Source organism: Henckelia pumila, chromosome 4, assembly GCF_033568475.1.
Source record: "Henckelia pumila isolate YLH828 chromosome 4, ASM3356847v2, whole genome shotgun sequence".
Taxonomy (NCBI): Eukaryota; Viridiplantae; Streptophyta; class Magnoliopsida; order Lamiales; family Gesneriaceae; genus Henckelia; species Henckelia pumila.
The window spans coordinates 85,002,754-85,026,257 of NC_133123.1; the positions used below are offsets into that span (position 1 = coordinate 85,002,754).

Here is a 23,504-nt window from a genome sequence, read left to right on the forward strand (position 1 = left end):
TGTGGGATAACCCCACCTAATAGACAAGTATTTTGGGATGGATATTTCATGAGTTTATAACCTAAAAGATTGCCCTTGGGAGCACTATATATATACCCCACTAAATGCACAACTCCATGATCTTGGAAAAACCCTGTAAAATAGGGTGGTGCTGCAGCTCTTCCCAGCTTCTTCTTTCTAAGAATTAAGTTGTTGAAGAGATATGGGTCGAACCCCGTGCTGCGAAAAGACGGGATTGAATAAAGGTAAATGGACAGCAGAAGAAGACGAGAAACTGATTAGTTACATCAAGGCTAATGGAGATGGTTCTTGGAGATCCCTACCCAAGAATGCCGGTACAAAATCTCCTATAGTTTCATAAAAGTATATAAATATGGCGCATGTAAATTGCAACAGCTTATTACACATTGTCTAGCAAGTTAAATGTTGTTTGAGTTTGAGTTTGAGTTTGAGTTTGAGTTAATCTCACTTGTTTTCTCATTGATTGGGTAAATTTTAGGTTTGCTGAGGTGTGGGAAGAGCTGCAGGCTGAGGTGGATGAACTACCTGAGAGATGATGTGAAGAGAGGAATGTTCACCGAAGAAGAGGATGTGACCATTGTCAAGTTGCACAAAACCTTTGGAAATAAGTTTGCTTTCTATCTTTAAATTGTTTATATGATGTAGAAAAAATATTGACGTGAAACTAGAAATTGCTAATTGGTCTTATATTATATCATATCAATAATTGAACCAAAATGATCGAAAATTAAAATTTAATATATCAAAATCAAAATTGGAAAACGTAATGAACCAAAACACAAAATTATACAAGTTATAAATTAGTGAATCATTGAATTATTCTTGTCTATGTACTCAAAATTTGTGGTCATGTCATCGAGTTTTGCACTTTAGTCAGCAATTTCCGGCTAAAATTGGACATTCCATAAAAATTTGACCAGCATAGCCAAAAGTTAAAAATTAGATGATGATGAATACCCAAAATTCACTTGTTATATAAAACTAAAAGAAAAAGCATCTAATGTTAAATGATTAAAACGACTTCTTTACCTTTTTATAGAGGAAAATAAAAATAACAAAATTGGTTCGACAAGTTGTTCTCCATTAAATTTTGGTCTTTTACTAGATCAAAATTGGTCTTAATACAGTGACTTGATTGGTTTTATACTGTTTTCCCCGCCACAGTTTCAACATAGTACGAGATATTGTTGAAATGCCCGACTCAATATCAATATTAATGTAACAAATTAGAAAAAAATATTGGAAGTACATAAAAGCAAGACATGTTATTGTATAAGACGCATCTTTAATTTGACTAATTACGAAAAAATATCTAATTTATGTCTACTAATTACATAACAAAAAATGCTATTTTTTCTATATATAATCGTTGACCTTCTTTACACTAGTTCTTTTATGGTTTTCATTTTAACACACTGCCTAATAATAAATAGGGAAATTAATTCCGCCCATTAGTAAATTTTCTTAGTTTTGGATTTTAGTGCACTAAATTTTCAAATTTTGGTTTGAGTCACTAATTTTGTTTTGTTTTGATTGGCCTTAAGCCCTACTTCGCCATAAATATTGGTTTTAGCTAAAATGACTTCTCAAAATGCTGATGTATATAACATAAAATATTGAAGTATCACTATAAATGGCTGAGTATTGTCTTATGTCACATTAATATATAGTAAAACCAAAATAAAAGAAAATTAAAATTAAATATATCAAAACTAAACTTTAGAAACTTCAAAACAGAAAACCTGAAATTGAACAAGTCATCAATCAATAAAAAAACTCAAAAGTTTTTGTGAGATGGTTTGAGTAGTAAATTTTGTGAGACATATATGCTATTTAGGTCATCCATGTCAAATGTATTATTTTTTATTCTAAATATTGACAGAGTTGACTTGTCTCACACATAATGATACGTGAGAACGTCTCATGAGATCTACAAAAAAAAATTTAATGATTACTTAGAGAAAGTCTTGTCTACCCAGACATATTATTTAAATATTCAAGTAGATCAATCAAATGTCAACTTTTTGCTGGGAAGGTCTCTGCATGGCGCAAATTACGTTGCGTTTACCTACATCAGCAGGCATCGGTTGTAACCTTGCTGAAAGAGTTTGGTTAGTCATGCATGGAATTAGGTTTCTATAAATCCCTAGGGTGCGGGGATCCATGTGTATTCGTGCCCAAACCAACTTCGATTGTCTTGAAAATTTCACGATAAGATCTTCTCGAAAATGCGAATCCAACGATATACGTAATATGATTCAAATTCCAAACTCGATGGTCTGAAATGTGAAAATGACCGAAAATATAGTACTACTTTATATGGTGCATACGAAACTCAAGCAAAGTAACTTGAGAAAATGCCAAACATTGAAAAGGAGCTACAACTTTGGTATTCTCATTCGATTTGATTTGAAATATTTCTGATGAAACAAAAATTTGTGCGCAGGTGGTCTCTTATCGCTAGCCATTTACCGGGAAGAACAGACAATGAGATAAAGAATTATTGGAACTCCCACCTAAGCCGGAGAATCTACCGATATAGGTCTATGGGTGGACTAACTGAGGCAGACCTGATCAAGATTATGACAGGCGCCGCATACAAGAAACCGCGGGCAGCACCGAAGAAGTACTCGTCTGCGCCCAAGAATGCGCATTCACACGATACCGCAGCTGATGAGATACATGGGAATGCAGAAGAAAACGAATCCAATTATAGAATGGGAGAAGATAAAGAATCGTATCCTTTTGAAAACAAAGAAGCAGGAGGAGTAAATACGAGCACGGGATGGTTGCATGGCTCCAAGTTATTTGCGTCACCTAATGAAGTAATAGAAGGAGATGATTTGGGGCAATGGGGACCGGTAGATGAAGACATTATAATGCATGTCGAGCAGTTTTTGGAAGAAGAAGACAAAATGGCAGTTGATGAAAAAGGAAGTGTGAGTGAGAGAGAGTGTGTGGAAGGGAGGCTTAATATAGAAAACATGGGCATTCATGCATGTTTTTCACCTACTATTCCATACTATAACGATGAAGAGCTTGGATGGGACCATGTTAATGGTGGCGAAGAGGAATTTCATCTCTGGAATTTTGGAGAGGAAGGGGACATATTATATGATGATTAATTTGGTGTTGGGCACAGAATCTTAAGCTAATATTATAATATTCCTTGTATCAACAACGAGTGGGCCGGGTGGCCCTCAACTTTGATTTTGTTCTTCTTTTTTTTTTTCTAATAATCAAATATATTTTTTCCAGTAATTTGTACCATATCTATTTTGGTAATATTGATATAACGATGAATTTGCGTTGCGTTGTAGTTTTGTAACTTGCATGTTTTTATTTTCATTTTGACTAATATTAATTAAACAAAAAAAATTTGCATTTTTATTCATTTATTTGGCTAATTTTTCTTTGTTATCATTTTTAATATGGATCAGTCCATCATGTCTACCGAAATCTCTTATGTGCGGATGTGGATGCTAATTAAATTTTGGTATGAAATTTGCATGTGAAATGAATTTTTAAAGAATATTACGTGGCCTTACAATTATCCATGTCAGCATTGTGGCGATCACAAAAGAAATTTCAGGCTGACATGACTCCCGTCAAGAAAGGAAGAAAAAGAAAAAAAATGCTAGTTATAACTTATAAGAAAAAAAATGTAAAATAATCTTTACCCAAACATAAAATTCAAAGAATATAAATTAGAAGACTAAAAATATGATTTCCTTTTGCTTTTTATACCAACTCCAAATTTATTCTCCCAATACGTGAAAGCAAGGGCTAAACATTTTTTAATAAGGGACCACGCGCGAAAAAGAAAGCTAAGGTTTGTTCCACATAAAAAATAATTGGGTACACTGTCGGTATTGTTGTCATGGTACGTAGAAACAAGGAGCATCACACAAAAGTACCCTGACAGGAAAAATACAAGTGTATTTTGGAGTTTACGAACGGTTAAAATTTATTAATTTGAAAACAATTTATGTATTGTTTGATTGTCTGCATATAAGATGTTTTTTAAAAATTTGTGGTGTCTTTACTTTTTTGAGAAATATTTTGATATTTTATATTTCAAAAATATCCTTGTATATTTTCATAAATCACCACTATCACTTCCATCCATTTTTTTTTTTTCAGAATTTGATATTAACAAAATATTTTTGGAGAATAAATTAAAGTTTTGATATTTAACAAATGAAGACAAAATAGACGTCTTATAAGAGTAACTCAACAGGACTCAGACATACAAATTATTGAGGTTACTCGACTGGATAGATCAGTTCTAGCTTGAGCTCATTGCATATTTTATACAACTGATCTAAAGACTTCCAACCAGGGGCTGAGCCAGAATTCAAAACTACCTGGGGCTGGCTCCGCCCTGTGTCCTAGATAATTAAGGTGAATATTTGATTAAAACCAAATCAAACTTTTTAAAACCGAATTATTGACAAACCAAACCGAATTTAGAGATTTTTTTTAAAAAAATCAAGTTTTAATTTAAAATGTAATATAAAAACTGAATGAAATAGATTTAAATTTTTATTTATTAAACAATATTTTTTTTCAAATGTAGTTCTATTGCCTCTTAATAAAATTTATTATAAAATTTAATAATTTTAATTTTTTTATTAAGTTCAGTTTGTCGGTTAATTCACTTCGGTCAGGCCCGGACCTGGCATGAGGCGAGTGAGTTCACCGCCTCAGGCCCAGGTCCAAAAGAGGACCCAAAAAAATTAATAAACTATTATTAGTGTATGTGTGCCATAAATTTTTTTAAATGTCATGATTTTGCCAAAAATATATATAATATTATCGCATCTTTGTCCTCTTCATCAATCATCTTTCTCTTCGACTCTGAAGTTCCAATCACATCGCATGATAATTAATTGAGAATGACTCTCGGGTTTCAAAACTTTCACCACTTTATTTCATTATTGATTTTTGGATTTCATAGACTTACATGTTACTTTTATTTTTATTTTCTAATTTTTCTAATTTTTAGGAATGTTTGTGATATTTTTTTATTTGTGGGCATGATTAGGTATAGTGTAAGAAATTTCTTCAACTGGTACATTCATTTTTTTTAGTTTCGTGTTTTGTCAAATAATTGATATTTTTGCTGATAAAATAGCAAAGTATTATTTAAGTGATTATTTATAATATTTTAGTTTATTATTTAATGACGACATTATAAAGTTTTTTAGCCGTTTATATTTTTCTTATAAATAAGTCCATAGTATTTTGCATTTTTAGTTTTCAAAAACTCTCTTAAATAATTTTTAAAAAGTTGAAAAAATTATTTTAAAGTTCGACTCAGACCTTAAAAATCATAGGTACGACACTGACTTCGGTTAGTTGTTTCGATTGAAACAAATAGTTTGCTCACCTCTAGAATATAATTGATGTGTGATATTTTATTTAAAAATAACTTAATATTTTTTTTATTTTCTCAATTTCCTAAGTTACGCACTATAAATCTAATCATCCCAAAAATTCTAACACAAAATTATTTTCTAAATCTCATAATTATTCAATTTTTTGTTATTTTAAATCGAAAAATATCAATACAAGACTAATAATACTTTCAGCATCAATAATTCTCAACTATTTCAATTTGTTATTCTAAATCAAAAAATATCAATACAAGAGCTAATACTTTCATCATCAATAATTCTCAACTATTTCAACCAATTGATTACTTTTCCTAAAATTTGCAACTATAGATTTTTACGGTAAAAATTCAAACTCGAAATGCATATATCATATACGTCATTCGTCAACATTATCGCAATTCAAATAATAGCAACTAAATATTCAACATAATTTTAAAGTTGTCGAATTTTACCTCAAATCGTATAATTTTTAAACCTATGATAACAAATCAAACAATAAAAGATAATGAAATGTGATTTGTGAAAATTGTTCTATTTTTAAATTTTTTAGATGGGGCTGAATTTTGAAAAATTTAAAAAACATGGGGCGAAAATAAAAAAAAAAATTAAAACTAGTAAAAACTTTTTTTAAAAAATAGGTGGGGCTGGAGCCCACCCTAGCCCATAGGGTGGCTCCTCCCCTGCTTTCCACTGAACAAGAGTATAATATTGTTGAAGACTAAAATCAAAGATTGAATTTGATACCTTGATTGAACCACGACTGGATGATTATCTTAAGTCAGTCAAGGGTACTCAACTGAAGACTAGGCAACTGACAATTATCAAAAAATAATCGAGAAAATCTGTTGCAGTCAATTCTACATTCCTAGTATATCGGAGTCAAGATAATTTGAATTTATTCCATTTTGGGAAAGAGACAGAAAAGCATAACATACTCTAAAATAGTGTTCGTGCACAAGTTGTACTCTTCCACAGAAATTGCTTATAAGACTTACAACTCAAGCAACGAGAAATTAATGTAAGGAACAGATAAATTTGTATGTAATTTTGACTGTTGCGAATCGTGTTTATAAATAGGGATGGAGATCAGTTGAGAAAAGATCTCGAACACTTTGCAGTCAAAAAGCTTTTACTGTGATCAAGATTTCATTCGACTTTTCAAAGTTTCATAAGGGTTGACTAAAAAGTAATAAGGGTTGACATGTGGTATGTCATCACATATATACCAAGATGTATTCGTACAACAAAATTCAAATGTTTTCTACGGAGGATTTCGACGTCTGAAAGATAAGAATGCAAGATCACTTAGCAGTACAGGATGATGACACATGTGTTATGTTATAACAGATGGTCCTATCACTATTACCAAGGCCAACACTAACGTTGCGATTAGCAGTGGTGCTCCACAAATGATTAAAAAACCAAGAGGAGAATTGACAAGCGATGATAAAAATAAAGCTAATCTGGATAACATGGCAAATGATATACTTTACAAAACTCTTGATAAGAAAACCTTTACTAAAATCAAGATGTGCAAAACAACAAAAGAGATTTGAGAGAAATTGATCTAGTTGTGTGAGGAAATGAGAAAACTAAGGAGAACAAAATATCAGTTTCCACTCAGAAGTTAGACAATATTAAGACGAAAACTGGAGAATCCATGTTTGAATTTAATGAAAGAGTAAGCATCATCATCATTGAATTGTTTGCACCGAGAAAAGTCTATCCAAATAGAGAAGTTATTCTGAAAGTCATGTGTTGACTGCCCAAAGAATGAGATCTTAAAATTATGGCCATGAGAGCATCAAAAAATCTGAATAAAAAAGAGTTACATGATCGTTCTGCTGACTCTAAGGCTTATGAGTTTTAGCTTCAGAGTATGGAAGTTGATCAATCAACCACCTCAGTCACACAGGAACTCACAATAGTACGACTGGACCATCAACTTCAGTCTATAAGACAACTGAGCGACCAAGCAATGATGTTATGTCACTATTTGTGAAGAAATTTGGCATGTTTTTTAGAAAGAATCAGGGAAGTATCTCCACCAAAAACAACTACTCCAAGAAGCATTACCAGAAGAAAGAACTAGTTGAGGATACAAGAGCTTGCTACAACTGTGGAAAGAGATCATTTCATTGCAGTCTGCAGAAAGCCAATGAAAGATGACAAAAGAACAGTCGAGAAATACAAGAGACTAGTTGAGAGCAGGAGGAGATCCAAAGACGATAGGAGATCCCATAGGCAGAAAAATAAAGCCATTGTAGCGGAGGAAAGCAAAGAAAAGTGGGCAAAGAGTGATAGTGATTAGTAAGAATATGAATGCTTAACTAGTTGGAGTTATGATGAGAAATTTCAATGCCTAATCACTAATGACAATCATCCATTGACTAGTGAACAACTATTTGACTTTAGTTCTTAACACTTTACACGAGAAAAGTTGATCACTGCACTTCATGACATGGTTAATGAGAACCAAATACTATCTTATCACTTGACGAGGTTAAGGCAAAGCAACATGATCTGCTAGACACCTCGATTGCTCCCAATTGGGAACAGTCATTTGAAAAAAAATCAGTCTTGAAGTAGAGACTACTAAGCTTAAAACTGAAAATGTTATAGTACAAGTTGATTACCCGAAGATGTGCAATGAGAATCAGAGATTAACTGATCTGGTAAAAACCTTGAACAAGTCTTCAGTGACCCTCATTGAGTTTCATGGGTTGCAAAGGCCAGTGAGAGACAAGACTAGTCAAGGCTTTAGCAACAATGAATGCACTACTGAGTAAATACTCGACCAAAACTGAAAACTTGCAATGGGAAGTACATTCACTTTGTGAAATCCACTATGGGATATGAGCATGGTGACATTGCCCCAGATGTTGAGAAACATGTTGAAATTCAAGCGACTTGAAAGAGGAATGAGATTGGCTATGTGCCAGAGAGCTCGAATTGTAGGCACAAATAGAAGCCTTTGTAGATCAGTCGAGCTATGCATCGCTCAATGAATGACTCACATAGAAATTACTACAACTCTAGACCGGTTCAGAGAAAATACAAAAGATTTAAAAATCGGGGGAATGTCAACAAAACACATTGCAAACACACAGAGCACATCATGCATCAGCACCTGCACGAGCTCTCTGCTACGTAATTTTGTACCCGCAAGTTCACGGTGTCAAGTTTTAATATATAGTGAGTAAAGTATAGTTCCCACGAGGAGTAATATTGAAAAATATTAAGTACTTGTAATTAGAATTGTCTAAAATTTATCTAGAAAATAAAATAAGAGAATTTTTGATTTTCAAAACTAAATTAATAATAAACTTCAGCAAAGCACACACACAATTTCAACGAAATATCAATGAGAGAATAATGGTCTAGAGGTTCGGATTTCACCTGGTTCGACAACAACTACTCCTAATTAAATTATTTTCATGAATTACATTCAATTAATAGCCAAAAACACTTAATTGTATTATTTTCCTATCCCGAGCAACAAATAATATGTATCAACTACGGTTCAATTCCAATATCCCTATTAAAAATCTAATCGTAGTGATATGTGTAAAACAATGTTCTTCCTAAGACTCCTTTAACATTATACACTCTCCCAAGCTATATAAACAATTAACAGTGTAATTTCTATTGGGAGCCAAAAACTTGACCGCTTAAATTGGTGTGGTAAAAATCTACCGACAAGCGTACCAAGTCAAGTAATAGTAAAGTGGACAAAGGTTCGGATGTCAAACCCACGGGAACTCTATATGTATGAGTACCAAAATATGATTATTCCTACTTAATCTAGACAGACCAATAAAAGTGATGAAATTTCAGATTTATAACTAAAAGAAATTAAATTGCAACTAAAGTGATCGAATTGCAACTAAAATTTAGTTTTCACCTAAACCGCACACTGAAACCGAATTGTATTTCTATTCGATTTTACCATGTGTTAATTATTAAAGTGATCGAAATCAATCTCTCCTCTGTCGACTTGGAATCGATTAACATGCAAGAAAACAATTGGTCAGATCATTCACAAGACAAATATAAATCTGACAATCAATAAAATAAAATCAAGTTTGAAAAATCCCAAATAAACATCCAAGTTTTATACATAAATTTGTCCGGCCCAATCACGTGGCCTTGATCGAAAAGAAAGAACTACTCAAAGTCTAACATGATTCACAATCAAAGTTTTCAATCCAAAACATTCACAAAAAATCAAATATAAATAAAAGAAGAAGAACAAATGTGTAGATGGTGATCAGCCGCCTCTTTCCTCATCAATTCCTCTGTCTCCCTTAATCTGATGAATAATTTGGTATTTAAGTGTCCAAGGATCCCCAAAAGATAATATCCTTCCCGAGCAAGAATTTCCAAATTAAAAAACTATGTACGTGCGGCTCGCTCGAGCGAGCACAAAGTGCGCTCAAGCGAGCGTAGTAATTTTCTTTTCCCGTTTTTCTTGCTCGAGTGGCAACAAGGCGTGCTTGAACGAGCAACACTCTGCCTCGAGAATCTTCCTTCTCTCGCTCGAGCGAGCACAAAGTGCGCTCGAGCGAGTGTACATCTGAAAATATTTCGTTTTCTCTCGGCCTCGCTCGAGCGAGCAGAACATGCGCTCAAGCGTGTGTAAGACTGTCCAAAGCTTCAGTTTTCCTTGAATTATCCTACAAAATAAACCAGGAGAAGTATTATGCAGACAATATGCATGAAATATGCTAAAACTAAATAAAACGACAACAATAACATATGAATGCAAGACAAACAATAACAAAAATATGCATAAAAAACACACTTATCAACTCTCCCATACTTAAGCCTTGCTCGCGCTCGAGCAAGACATACAGAAACAATATGCAACAACGACATAAGTAATACTGAATCATGTAAAAAATAGCCTCAGATAAGTTCCACTTCAACAACTAAAAACCAAAAATACTTCTGATTGTTTACAATACACTGTCAGTTTAACGTAAATGTGTGTGTGTGTGTGACATGTCATTCCAGTTTTATGCAACTTCAACATAATATGTCCTAAGAATGCTTAGCGATCTATGAAAATTCAGTGCAAGTGTCACAATCCAACACTCTTTCATCCCAACAATCCCAAACAAAAAAATGTACTTTCTTGAGATTAATTACGTACCCCCGGATTTTGTACCCGGTTTTCATAAGCCCCAATAATTACCCGCAAACTTAGCTATAACTAAGATAGGATTTGAATTTCAATCCTCTCGTCTATAGCCCGGATGAAGCTACAATTCCATTTAGCCCGCAAACTTAGCTATGGAAGAATGATTAGAATTTCAATCATTTTCCAAGCCCGGATGGAATTGTTATTGTAAAAATTTCAAATTTTTAACCCCATGGAATCCGCATACTTAGTCAAGAACAGAGGATTAGGATTTCAATCCCTTGCTCATAACTCGGATGGAGTTAACTTATATTTTTTCAAAGAATTTTTTCAAAAAATTTCTAGGTGCGCCCAAGATCATACATGCAATGTCAGACAATCACCAGGAATCCAAAGACACTATCATGATCAACATGAAAGAGTTGATGCCCCGCTAGCCAACTTGTGGCTAAGGGCTTTGAGAGTCTCTTTTTGTAAACAATCTTTGTTTAATATAATATACGTTCTTTAAATGGCGTTCACTTTATCTTATTATTATATAATGATATACTGTTGCTATTTTGATAAAGACCTTGAATATACTAAAGTAAGATGAGATAGTGAATATAGAGAGATCACTGTCATGAAACACATCTTATGTTCACTGTATATTCTAAACAGTTCCTAGTCAATTGAGCTGTAACGCCCTGTTTTTATTTTAAATGAGTTTATTTGAGTTAATCAGAGATTACAGAGTTCTCGAGCCGGTTTGATTTTGATCAGGGTCCTTTTTGCAAATTTTGGAAATTTCAGGGACTAAAACGCAAATATTGATTTTTATATATTATCTACACTTGAAATTGATTTCTAAAGTCTTCCTCCTCCTCCACACAACCGAGAGACTCCATTGAAGCGCCCCTTTTGGATTTCAAGCTTCTAGATTTCCTCCCGAGCTCGATCCGGCCGTTAGAAATTATTTCTGAAGGCAGATTAGTGATCACTGCAGTGAGAGCTCTGTTATACCGTAAGTATTTCTCCGATCAGATATGTTTTGTTTTTCGGAGGTTGTTAGAATCGATCTAGATTCTAGTATGTTGTTCTCTACAGAGTTCTGATCGTCTATTATCTGTCGGTTTTGAATTTGAGCGACGTTCGGAATTGTTATGATTTTTGGAAGCCATTTTCGAAAATTGTGATTTGAGATTTTTGGGATTTCCTTGTTTTGGTTGTCTTAGAATAGTTATGAGGTTATATCGCTATTGAACTGCTGTCTGCGTTGTCGGTTTGTTCAGTTATAACCGTTATGCCGTCGGTTTGAGTTTTGGAGATTTGAACCATTGTTGAAGTTGTTGAACTTGGCTTGTAAGTCGATCATGGTAATTGATCTTTGATTTGTATCTAAACAGATTCGTTTGGAGTTTGTCAAGCCCGTGTTAGCAGCATTGTTCGTCAAGAGTTGGACGAAGATCGGTAAAGAGATTTCCTTGAACCGTTTTTTGTTGTTTAGGTTGTATAGTTTTTGATACAATCTTTTGTTGTAGCTTGTCCGGAGTTGGATCTACGACATTGAAAGGTAAAAGCAGACATCGATAGCGGGATAGCATACTCGGGATAGTTGGTTCTCGAGTTTCCCTTAAAAGCACATACTTGCATCTACACTCGTTCTGGCATGAGGAACTTGTGTTCTGTTGTTTTGATTGAGCTTTTGTTATATGGCTATGTTTTATGTTCTGTTATGCATTCATCTTGAGCCAATCTTGTTTTCAGCGGGCAGAACCGCCCTTTTTGTCTAGACGTTTGGGAACTATAATTGAGTGGCCTAGGTCGTAGTCATTTCGCCTAGTGCTAGCATACTCATTATAGTTGCTCAAAGTCTAGAGGAGTGGGATACATGGCACCACCTCGATTGGGAGAGTCGGTGAGTGGTTACGTGATCTCATCCTCGGGATCCCAAAAGCACAGCAGAAATCCCTCGTTATCAGATTTGATATCCCGATTTAAAGACATGCATTTCATTACGTTGTTATTGATTTCGTTGTTGTTTTGAAAGCATGTTTGTTGTTGTATTACTTGTATGTTGCTTTTACTGGGATTATCATTCTCACCGGTTATCCGGCTGTTGCTTTGTTTTGTATGTGTACTTGCAACAGGTGGGGCAGGATCAAGTCAGAAGAGGCATGGTTAGCTTTGAGGGAATGATGTAGAAGTGAGACTCGGTTTAGAAGTCTTGTTAGCATGACAATCTAGTTTATGTTTTGAAGCATGTTAAGAACTGGACTTGGATTGGAAGTGGTCTTGCTTGTGGTTAGAACTCTTGTATTCTGTATTCGGCTTGTAATAGCTAGCATCGATGCGTGTTCTTCACTTTTATGTATTTAACTGCTATGTTGTTGGATATATATTAGTTGTATCATGTTAGAGTTCTTTTGGTTATGATATTGCACTTTTGGAGGCTTGTTTTGAGCCAATTCAGCAGGCCATGCACGCCCGTGCCTCGGGTGGCGCGCCCGCGCGTCCCGCACTTCGTTTCGAAAGTTTTGGTCAGAGCTTCAGGCGCGCCCGCGCGAGGGCTTGGGCAGGACGCCATGCGCGCCCACGCCTCAAGCTGCGCGCCCACGCGTCCCCTTTTTTTAAAAAAAATGCTCTTGGCTTTTAATTTCTTACTTATCGAATTACTCCTTTAATTGTTGTTTAGAACCGAGGTCTCACATGAGCCGTCCACAAATAAGGATAAGGATCGCTCGAGATTGAGACTAGCATTTGCGATGCCGAGTACCACGTTTCATTGGTATGGAACATAGAGATGTTCGAAGCATGCAAATGGATATTCATATGATGAATGATCGAACTACCCTATTCGGACTTTCCAAGTGGTTATCACTTATCGAGTAGATATAGTCCGCGGTTTTGGTTGTACACCATTAGTCCTTATTACTTGAAACATCATTGAGACTCTATATGCTACTGTTCTTTGACTCGTTTACCGACTCTATTAGGGTCATCAGTGTCGGGATTGGATACAGTTATGACACATATAGGAGTCGATGCTTTGTTGTCAAGGATTCACCGCACACTTGCGAGTGTGGATATCCTATGCAATCTGAGGAGATATTAGTGTTACGAATCTCTGGCCAGAGTACATGATGTGTTTTAGGTTACATGGTTTCCTAGTAGCACATGCGATGTCACTATTTGATCTTTAAGATGCATTGCATAGCTATCGAATCTCGAACGACTCTCGATGTACCAATGGTTGTTGATTCGATCGGGATATATGGATGAAGGGACCGTACTGTACGCTAACCAAAATCTATTGGTTCTTGCAGGCACTATCAGTGATAGCTAGGGAATCATGGGGCGATGTTGCTAGGCGCTCTTACCATGGTTCGTTGGGTAACTCGGAAATTGTTGTTCCGAGTCACAAGGAGTTGTGAGCCCAAGGCTAGCTTTATCCCTGAACCATTGAGGGTCACACAAGTAATGGATTTTTAATCCCCGTTGAGATAATTAAATTTAAAGAGTTAAATTTAGTGAATAAAGAAGTGGGACTTCTTATTTAAGAGTAGAGGGAGTAAGATTTCCTAAAATGACATAGTGATGGACATTTTTGGAAATCACTGAATTTGGATTCAGAAAACTTATCTTGACTTTAAAAGATGCAGAAATGGTTTCTGTGCACATTGGTGAAATTGGTTTATCAATCTGAGTCACGATAAATTTTATATTAATTTTTGAACATGCGAGCTTTGCTTGTCAGGCTTGAACTTATGACTAATGGGCCCTAAGCTGTTAGCAGCCCACATTATAAATAAGTTATTGCAGTGCAGAAATTATACAACACAAGGTCAAAATTTCGAAACCCTAGAGAGCATTCTCTCAAGGAATTCGGCCGACCCCTCCCCCTCTTTCACAGTGTTCGAAAATTCAATCTGTGAAATTTTGAACTTGCAGACTGATTTAACAGATCATATCTGTTCTATCTCATCGTAGAAACTTCTAATAGACTTTCTAGTGCAGTCTGTCAGAGGGATTAAATTTCTGTTTGTGGACCTGATTGAAGAAATGTTCGTTCATCAGTTCCTAGGATATACAACAAGAGCAGTTTAATCTGTTGGTGTCCATAATCTCGCTTTGAGATTTTGAGGTATAATTTACATTGTTTAAATTTTATGTTATCAATTTTAATCGTAGGAATTTGATACCCATATGAAATCGTTCCATATAAAAATTTAAAACTTTCGCTGCACCGGGTATCACTTTCTTTTTCGATCCAGAGAACGACCGTGTTCTAACAGTGGTATCAGAGCCAGGTTGTTCTCGGATTTTACGATTAAAATATTGTTCAATTGTACAAGCCTCGATTTTTCAGAAAAATAAAACGAAAAAAAAAAAATTTAATTTTCCGGGAGGGACTGCCCGCTGCCCTGCGCGCAGAGTGTCTGCACGCAGCAGGGCCGCGGATGCGGCCCAGCAGCCCAGCGGCCGAGCGAAGGGCTGGGCCCCCGGCCCGATTGTCGGGGACTGCCCGGGATCGTCCCGGGCAGCCTAGAAAAATTAAAATTTTATTTTTTTGAAATTTTGAATTTCAGCCCGTTAATTGTTATCGGGCCCAGTTTTTGGCCCGATTGAAAATTGTTTCAGTTGGTCCACGAGGCAATGGGTCAAAATTGTTTGAGCCCAAAATTTTTAAGAAAATTAATTTTTGGATAAATTTTGAATTTTGAAAATTTATAAATTTAATCCAATAAATTAAATCTTTAATTATTAATTTTGGTAAAATTGATAATAAAATATGATTTTATGGACAAACTAGATAAAATATGATTTTATATATAAAATAAGATTTTATGTATGAAATATGATTTTATCTATTTATATTTATTGCCATTGCATGATATCCAATAAATTAATTTATGAATTAAATATTATTGGATAAGGATGATCGATTGCCATGACCAATGTTATAGGTGTATGTTAGGTTGTTTACATTTGATTTTAATTATTGTTGTTGGATTTATTAATGAGCCTGGTTTATGGCCCAATATGAATTGTCATATGTAATAAAAGTGGGCCTGGTTTATGGCCCGTTCCCACCCCTTAAATATGTATCCCCTTCTTGTCATCGAAATTTATTGTAAATTTTAGACTTAGTGGGAGATGAAGATTTGAAGACAAAGGTGGGCCCAGCAGACAATAAAGACCGAAAAAATGTAAATTGGAAGCTCAATGTAATAGGATTGCATTGCATACTTGCATATTACCTAGGATTGGACTTAGACTCATGATTGGCAACCACGGGTCGATTAGTAATGGAATCGATCATCCTAAAATAATATATGATATTATTGTTGTATGCATGTTTATACTAAATTGTATGAATCCCGCAAGCATACAAATTTTAAATGATGAGACAAATTTTCGAAATTAAAATCCCTCATTTTAAATATGATTTAAAATTGATATCAAGATAAACAAAAGGGCATTTAAATATTATTTAAATGTTCCTACCTTCCATCAACGATCAATGTATGAGTTGCTACCCGCGGATACGGTCCGGCTCATATTATTGGGGGGGCCCGTTTGTCGAAAAGCTGTATATTTGATAGACACATGTTGTAAGTTGGATGGAACTCCCATGGGATTGGCTCATATTATTGGGGATCCACATGGCGACCGTCCATCACAACTTAATATTGATGGGTCATCTTGACGTGTCACAATAAACGGCGTCATATTATTGGGCCCTTATTGGACATGAGGTAAAAACATGGAGGTTGCTTTGGAAGCAATTGGGCTCTACCATTTGAAAATTATGGTTGGCTGATATTATTCGGGACTATAGTTTGTCAATTGGACTCCATGTTCTCACTAAAGAAAATGTTTCTCGTTTTCACTAGAGGGTAGTGAAATCGTTAAAATAGTGGGAGTGAGATTCATAAAATAAATTTTGCCTTATTTTATGTCTTAGTAAATTAATTAAACAATTACTGATTATTGTCTGTTTCTTTTCAGTATTTCATTAAGATGAATTCGCGCAATCTACTATTCTCTATTCTCGAACAAAACAAACTGACTGGCGCAAACTATACGGAATGGTTCCGTAAGTTGAAGATTGTCTTGACCTCGGAGAAGATGTTCTACGTGTTAGAAAAATCTCCTCCGAAGGAAGCACCAGCTGATATAAGTCCGGAAGAGTTGGCCAAACTTGATAAATGGTGGGACCATGATATCAAGGCCAAATGCTATATGCAAGCTTCGATGTCTGATGAACTCCAGAGGCAATTTGAGGATACCGTGAATGCTGCTGACATTCATGCACAACTCAAGGAACTTTTTTGGGCTCAATCGAGAGATGAAAGGTTCGCTACTGTAAAAGAGTTAATGACGTGTTGCATGCGTGAAGGGACTTCGGTCCGTGATCATGGGGTACGCGTGATTTGGCTCATTCAGAAGTTGGTAACACTTGAATTGGTATTGGAGCATGAACTCAATGTGGACTTATTACTTCTCTCCTTCCTTCATCATTTGACGGTATTGTGGTGAATTTCAATATGAACAAGATAGAGGCCTCCCTTGAAGAGATGGTCAATATGCTTGTAACTTATGAAGCCACTTTAAAGAAGGATAAACCGATTCTCTTGGTGGGCTCCTCTTCTTCTGCTAAGAAGGGGCCAACTACAAAGGGTAAGAAACGTTTTGCCCCATCCAAGAAAACCGGACCCGAGAAGAAGAACAAGACAAAGGCTTCAAACATGGAAAAATCCAAGGATGTTTGCCATCACTGCAAGAAACCCGGTCATTGGAAACGTAACTGCAAGGAATATCTCAAGCAGTTGCGAACTGCGAAGGGTATGTTTTATATTGAAATAAATGTTTCACTTAATACTACTTCTTGGGTATTGGATACCGGATGTGGATCTCACATTTGCAATGATTTGCAGGTGATGACAAGAAGTCGCAAGCTTAGGATGGGTGAGACCCAGCTGAGGCTCGAAAATGGTTCTCGAGTTGAAGCCAAAGCTATGGGAGACATTTGTTTAATTTTGCAGAATGATTTTAAGTTATTTTTTAGAGATGTTTTATATGTGCCAGATTTGGTTAAAAACATTATTTCTATTTCTATGCTTGATAGAGATGGTTTTTCTTGTAATTTTGTGAATGAGATTTGCAATATTTACAAGAATGAATGTTTAATTGGATGTGGACAACTTGAAAACGATCTATATAACTTAAAATTAAAAGACGTTCCAATTAATTATGTTGATAAATCGGTAACAACAAATAAAAAGAAAATTGATAGTCAATACCCAGCAAACCTTTGGCATGCTAGGCTAGGTCATATTTCTTCAAGGAGGATGAACAAGCTAGTGGGAGAAGGCATGTTTGATATGTCTGATATTAACTCTCTACCTACTTGTGAGTCCTGCCTCAAAGGAAAAATGACTAAATCTCCTTTCAAATGAAAGCCAGAGCGTAGTCAAAATCTATTGGATTTGATCCATACAGATGTTTGCGGACCATTTAGTATTGGTACAAAATTTGGTCACACCTACTTCATTACCTTTACTGATGATTATTCTAGGTATGGGTACTTATATTTGATGAAATATAAGTCTGAATCATTTGAAAAGTTCAAAGAATTCAAGGCTGAAGTAGAAAACAAACTAGGTAAGAGTATTAAAGCACTTCGATCAGATCGAGGTGGAGAATACTTAAGTACCGAGTTCTTGGATTATCTAAAAGAGAATGGGATTCTCTATCAATGGGCTCCTCCTATGACACCTCAGCTGAATGGTGTTTCGGAGCGTCGCAATCGAACCTTGTTGGACATGGTTCGATCTATGATGAGCTTCACTGAGCTCCCACCTTTGTTTTGGGGCTATGCTCTTGAAACGGCGGTATTGTTGTTGAACAATGTCCACACTAAAGCAGTGGACAAAACACCATACGAGTTATGGAATGGCAAAGCTCCTAAGTATTCGTACTTGAGGATTTGGGGATGTCCTGCTTACTTAAAGCAAACAGTGGGAGGTAAGTTGGATAATCGATCCACCTTATGTTATTTTGTAGGGTATCCAAAGAATTCAATCGGATATTATTTCTATCATCCCACTGAAACAAAAGTGTTTGTTTCAAGGAATGCCACCTTCTTGGAGAAGAAGTTCTTATTGGATAAGAAAGGCAAGATGATGGAACTCGAAGAAATTCGAAAAGAACCCGAGATACAAAATAACGATCCTATACCTCATGAATCAACACAAGACACGCCTATTATTAGAAGATCCGAGAGGACTTCTAGGCCTCCTATTAGATATGGTCTTCTTCTTGAAGGAGATCAAAGTGAACCCGACATTGGATGTGATCCAAGAAACTTCAAGGAAGCAATTTCTGATGCGGATTCAAATTTATGGCTTGAAGTTATGCAGTCGAAAATAGATTCGATGCATACAAACCAAGTTTGGTCTTTAGTAGATCCTTCCGATGGAATTGTTCCAATAGGGTATAAATGGATCTACAAGAGAAAACTTGGGCCTGATGGTAAGGTACTGACCTACAAGGCACGATTGGTTGCAAAAGGTTACACTCAAAGACAAGGTGTTGACTATGATGAAACTTTTTCACCAGTCGCAATGTTCAAGTCCATAAGAATCCTTATTGCCATTGCTGCATGGTATGACTATGAGATATGGCAAATGGATGTGAAAACTGCATTCCTTAATGGAAACATTAAGAAAGAGATCTATATGATGCAGCCCGAGGGATTCACATCCATGGGAAGCGAGCATAAGGTATGTAAGAATCAGAGATCGATCTATGGTCTCAAACAGGCATCAAGATGTTGGAACCAGAAATTTGATGAAACAATAAAGGATTTTGGTTTCATCAAGAACCCGGAGGAACCATGCGTGTACAAGAAAGTAGTTAAGGATGCGGTAACATTCTTAGTACTTTATGTTGATGACATCCTACTCATTGGGAATGATGTATGGATGTTGCAGTCAACAAAGATATGGTTGTCAGGTAGATTCTCGATGAAGGATTTGGGTGAGGCGTCCTATATTCTAGGGATACAGATCTATAGAGATAGATCTAAGAGAATGATAGGACTTACTCAAGCTACCTACATCGACAGTATATTGAAAAGGTTTTCAATGGATGAATCCAAGAGAGGACATCTACCTATGTGTCATGGAGTCTCTCTATCCAAGTCTATGTGTCCCAAGACTGACGAAGAGATAGAGAAAATGACACACATACCATATGCGTCAGCCATAGGGAGTATCATGTATGGGATGATATCTACCAGATCGGATGTGGCATTTGCTCTGAGTGTCACGAGCAGATATCAAGCCAATCCCGGTCAAATGCATTGGAAAGCCGTGAAGGATATTCTTAAGTACTTGAGAAGAACTAAGAATGTATTCATGGTTTATGGAGGAAGAGAACTGAAATTGGAAGGCTATACCGACTCTAGCTTCCAAAGTGACGTGGATGACTCGAAGTCAACCTCTGGATTTGTGTTCATGCTCAATGGCGGTGCTGTCTCTTGGAAGAGTTCCAAGCAGGACACCACAACAGATTCCACAACTGAGGCAGAATACATTGCGGCATCAGCTGCTGCTAAAGAGGCCGTTTGGATGAGGAATTTCGTCCTAGAGTTGGGCGTTATTCCTGAAGCTGTTGGTCCAGTCCCAGTGTACTGTGACAACACGGGTGCCGTTTCTCAGGCAAAGGAACCAAGGTCTCATCAAAGATCCAAACACGTACTGAGGAAATACCACATCATCCGGGAGATCGTGGAAAGAGGAGACATCACTGTCGAGAGAGTGGCCTCTGCAGACAATATCGCTGATCCACTCACTAAGACCTTGCCAGGACCATTATTTGACAAACATCGCGAAGCAATGGGACTACGTAGTATGACTAGTTGGCTTTAGGGCAAGTGGGAGATTGAAAGAGTTGATGCCCCGTTAGCCAACTTGTGTCTAAGGGCTTTGAGAGTCTCTTTTTGTAAACAATCTTTGTTTAATATAATATATGTTCTTTAAATGACGTTCACTTTATCTTATTATTATATAATGATATACTGTTGCTATTTTGATAAAGACCTTGAATATACTAAAGTAAGACGAGATAGTGAATATAGAGAGATCTCTGTCATGAAAGACATCTTATGTTCACTGTATATTCTAAACAGTTCCTAGTCAATTGAGCCGTCCACAAATAAGGATAAGGATCGCTCGAGATTGAGACTAGCATTTGCGATGCCGAGTACCACGTTTCATTGGTATGGAACATAGAGATGTTCGAAGCATGCAAATGGATATTAATATGATAAATGATCGAACTACCCTATTCGGACTTTCGAAGTGGTTATCACTTATCGAGTGGATATAGTCCGCGGTTTTGGTTGTACACCATTAGTCCTTATTACTTGAAACATCATTGAGACTCTATATGCTAGTACTGTGCTTTGACTCGTTTACCGACTCTATTAGGGTCATCAGGTGTCGGGATTGGGTACAGTTATGACACATATAGGAGTCGATGCTTTGTTGTCAAGGATTCACCGCACACTTGCGAGTGTGGATATCCTATGCAATCTGAGGAGATATTAGTGTGAAGAATCTCTGGCCAGAGTACATGATGTGTTTTAGGTTACTTTGTTTCCTAGTAGCACATGCGATGTCACTATTTGATCTTCAAGATGCATTGCATAGTTATCGAATTTCGAACGACTCTCGATGTACCAATGGTTGTTGATTCAATCGGGATATATGGATGAAGGGACCGTACTGTACGCTAACCAAAATCTATTGGTTCTTGCAGGCACTATCAGTGATACCTAGGGAATCATGGGGCGATGTTGCTAGGCGCTCTTACCATGGTTCGTTGGGTAAGTAGGAAATTGTTGTTCCGAGTCACAAGGAGTTGTGAGCCCACGGCTAGCTGTATCCTTGAACCATTGAGGGTCACACAAGTAATGGATTTTTAATCCCCGTTGAGATAATTAAATTTAAAGAGTTAAATTTAGTGAATAAAGAAGTGGGACTTCTTATTTAAGAGTAGAGGGAGTAAGATTTCCTAAAATGACATAATGATGGACATTTTTGGAAATCACTGAATTTGGATTCAGAAAATTTATCTTGACTTTAAAAGATGCAGAAATGGTTTCTGTGCACATTGGTGAAATTGGTTTATCAATCTGAGTCACGATGAATTTTATATTAATTTCTGAACATGCGGGCTTTGCTTGTCAGGCTTGAACTTATGACTAATGGGCCCTAAGCTGTTAGCAGCCCACATTATAAATAAGTTATTGCAGTGCAGAAATTATACAACACAAGGTCAAAATTTCGAAACCCTAGAGAGCATTCTCTCAAGGAATTTGGCCGACCCCTCCCCCTCTCTCATAGTGTTCGAAAATTCAGTCTGTGAAATTTTGAATTTGCAGACTGATTTAACAGATCATATCTGTTCTATCTCATCGTAGAAACTTCTGATAGACTTTCTAGTGCAGTCTGTCAGAGGGATTAAATTTTTGTTCGTGGACCTGATTGAAGAAACGTTCGTTCATCAGTTCGTGGGATATACAACAAGAGTAGTTTAATCTGTTGGTGTCCATAATCTCGCTTCGAGATTTTGAGGTATAATTTACATTGTTTAAATTTTATGTTATCAATTTTAATCGTAGGAATTTGATACCCATATGGAATCGTTCCATATAAAAATTTAAAACTTCCGCTGCACCGGGTATCACTTTCTTTTTCGATCTGAAGAACGACCGTGTTCCAACACAACAAACATCTATTGCCGTGCAATGGTCAAGAAAAAACGAACTTCATCAATTACTTCGCTATATTACACCATTTTAACATGCATGCTTAAAATGATTCACGATTCAACCAACAGCTTTTCCTGTTCAATCAAAATCAACATTTTCAGAAAAATAATTTTAACAACTCTATCACCATAGACCAACATTCATCAGTCTACTCATTCATACAACACAAACACAACAAAATAATGATATGCTATGAATACGAACTATATGCAATGAACGAAACCAAATGAATGCAAAACACAATGATCAACGAAAACGAAACAAAACAAAACTAAAAAACACCCCATACTTATCTAAAGCATTGTTCTCAATGCTTCAAAAACAATTAACATAATGCAAAACGAACAAATACACAATGAAAACAAAAATAACACTCATCTGGTTATAAATTCGTCTGTTTTTTTCTCGACAGTATCAGTTGGGACGGTAGCAGTTGTAACACCCTCAACCGATGAAGATGTTACAAAACTAACATAACCTTACAATAACGCGGAAAAGAAATTTTTTTGAAGGATGTATGCATACATCAAACCTTACTTAAAACATTTCAGAATAGTTTACAAACCAAATCCAAACCTTAAAATTTATAAAACTTGTTTACAACCTTAAAATACATCATAAAGTTGCAAATAACTCAAGACATAGCATATCACACTCAACACATAACACACTCATGCATCGCCCGCTGGTCCGACTCCTTGCTCTTCTTCATGTCCGACATTAAACTCGTCGACATATGCATAAATGTCATCCTCATTACCTGCACCATTCAAGTATAGTGAGTCTAAAGACTCAGCAAGTATATGCAGTAAAAATCGTGAGATTTCAAATATCATTTAAACGTAACATAACATAACATAACATAAACTCATAATTTGGTGACGAATTATGCGAAATTATGGCAACCGTCATAATGGGCACATTCATCCTTTTCTTGTTGATCAACAAGCATATGGCACTAAGCCTCATAACATTCTTTCTTTGGAAAGGCCCTCTCCGGAGCTCATCCCGGAGCACCAGTCCCGTGTACTTATCTGTCTCATGAGCCATGTTTGGAAAGGCCCTCTCCGGAGCCCAAACCGGAGCACCAATCCCGTGTTTGCCACCACAAAGACAC

General features: G+C 36.1%; 1 protein-coding gene across 1 annotated transcript; it reads left to right on the forward strand.

Moving 5' to 3' along the window:
• The first annotated feature begins 202 nt into the window (after positions 1-202).
• On the forward strand, positions 203-3,146 carry LOC140866885 (uncharacterized). Its single transcript, XM_073271948.1, has 3 exons — positions 203-335; positions 500-629; positions 2,468-3,146. Exons 1-3 carry the CDS (start codon positions 203-205, stop codon positions 3,144-3,146), a joined length of 942 nt encoding a protein of 313 aa, XP_073128049.1.
• Positions 3,147-23,504: the final 20,358 nt, after the last annotated feature.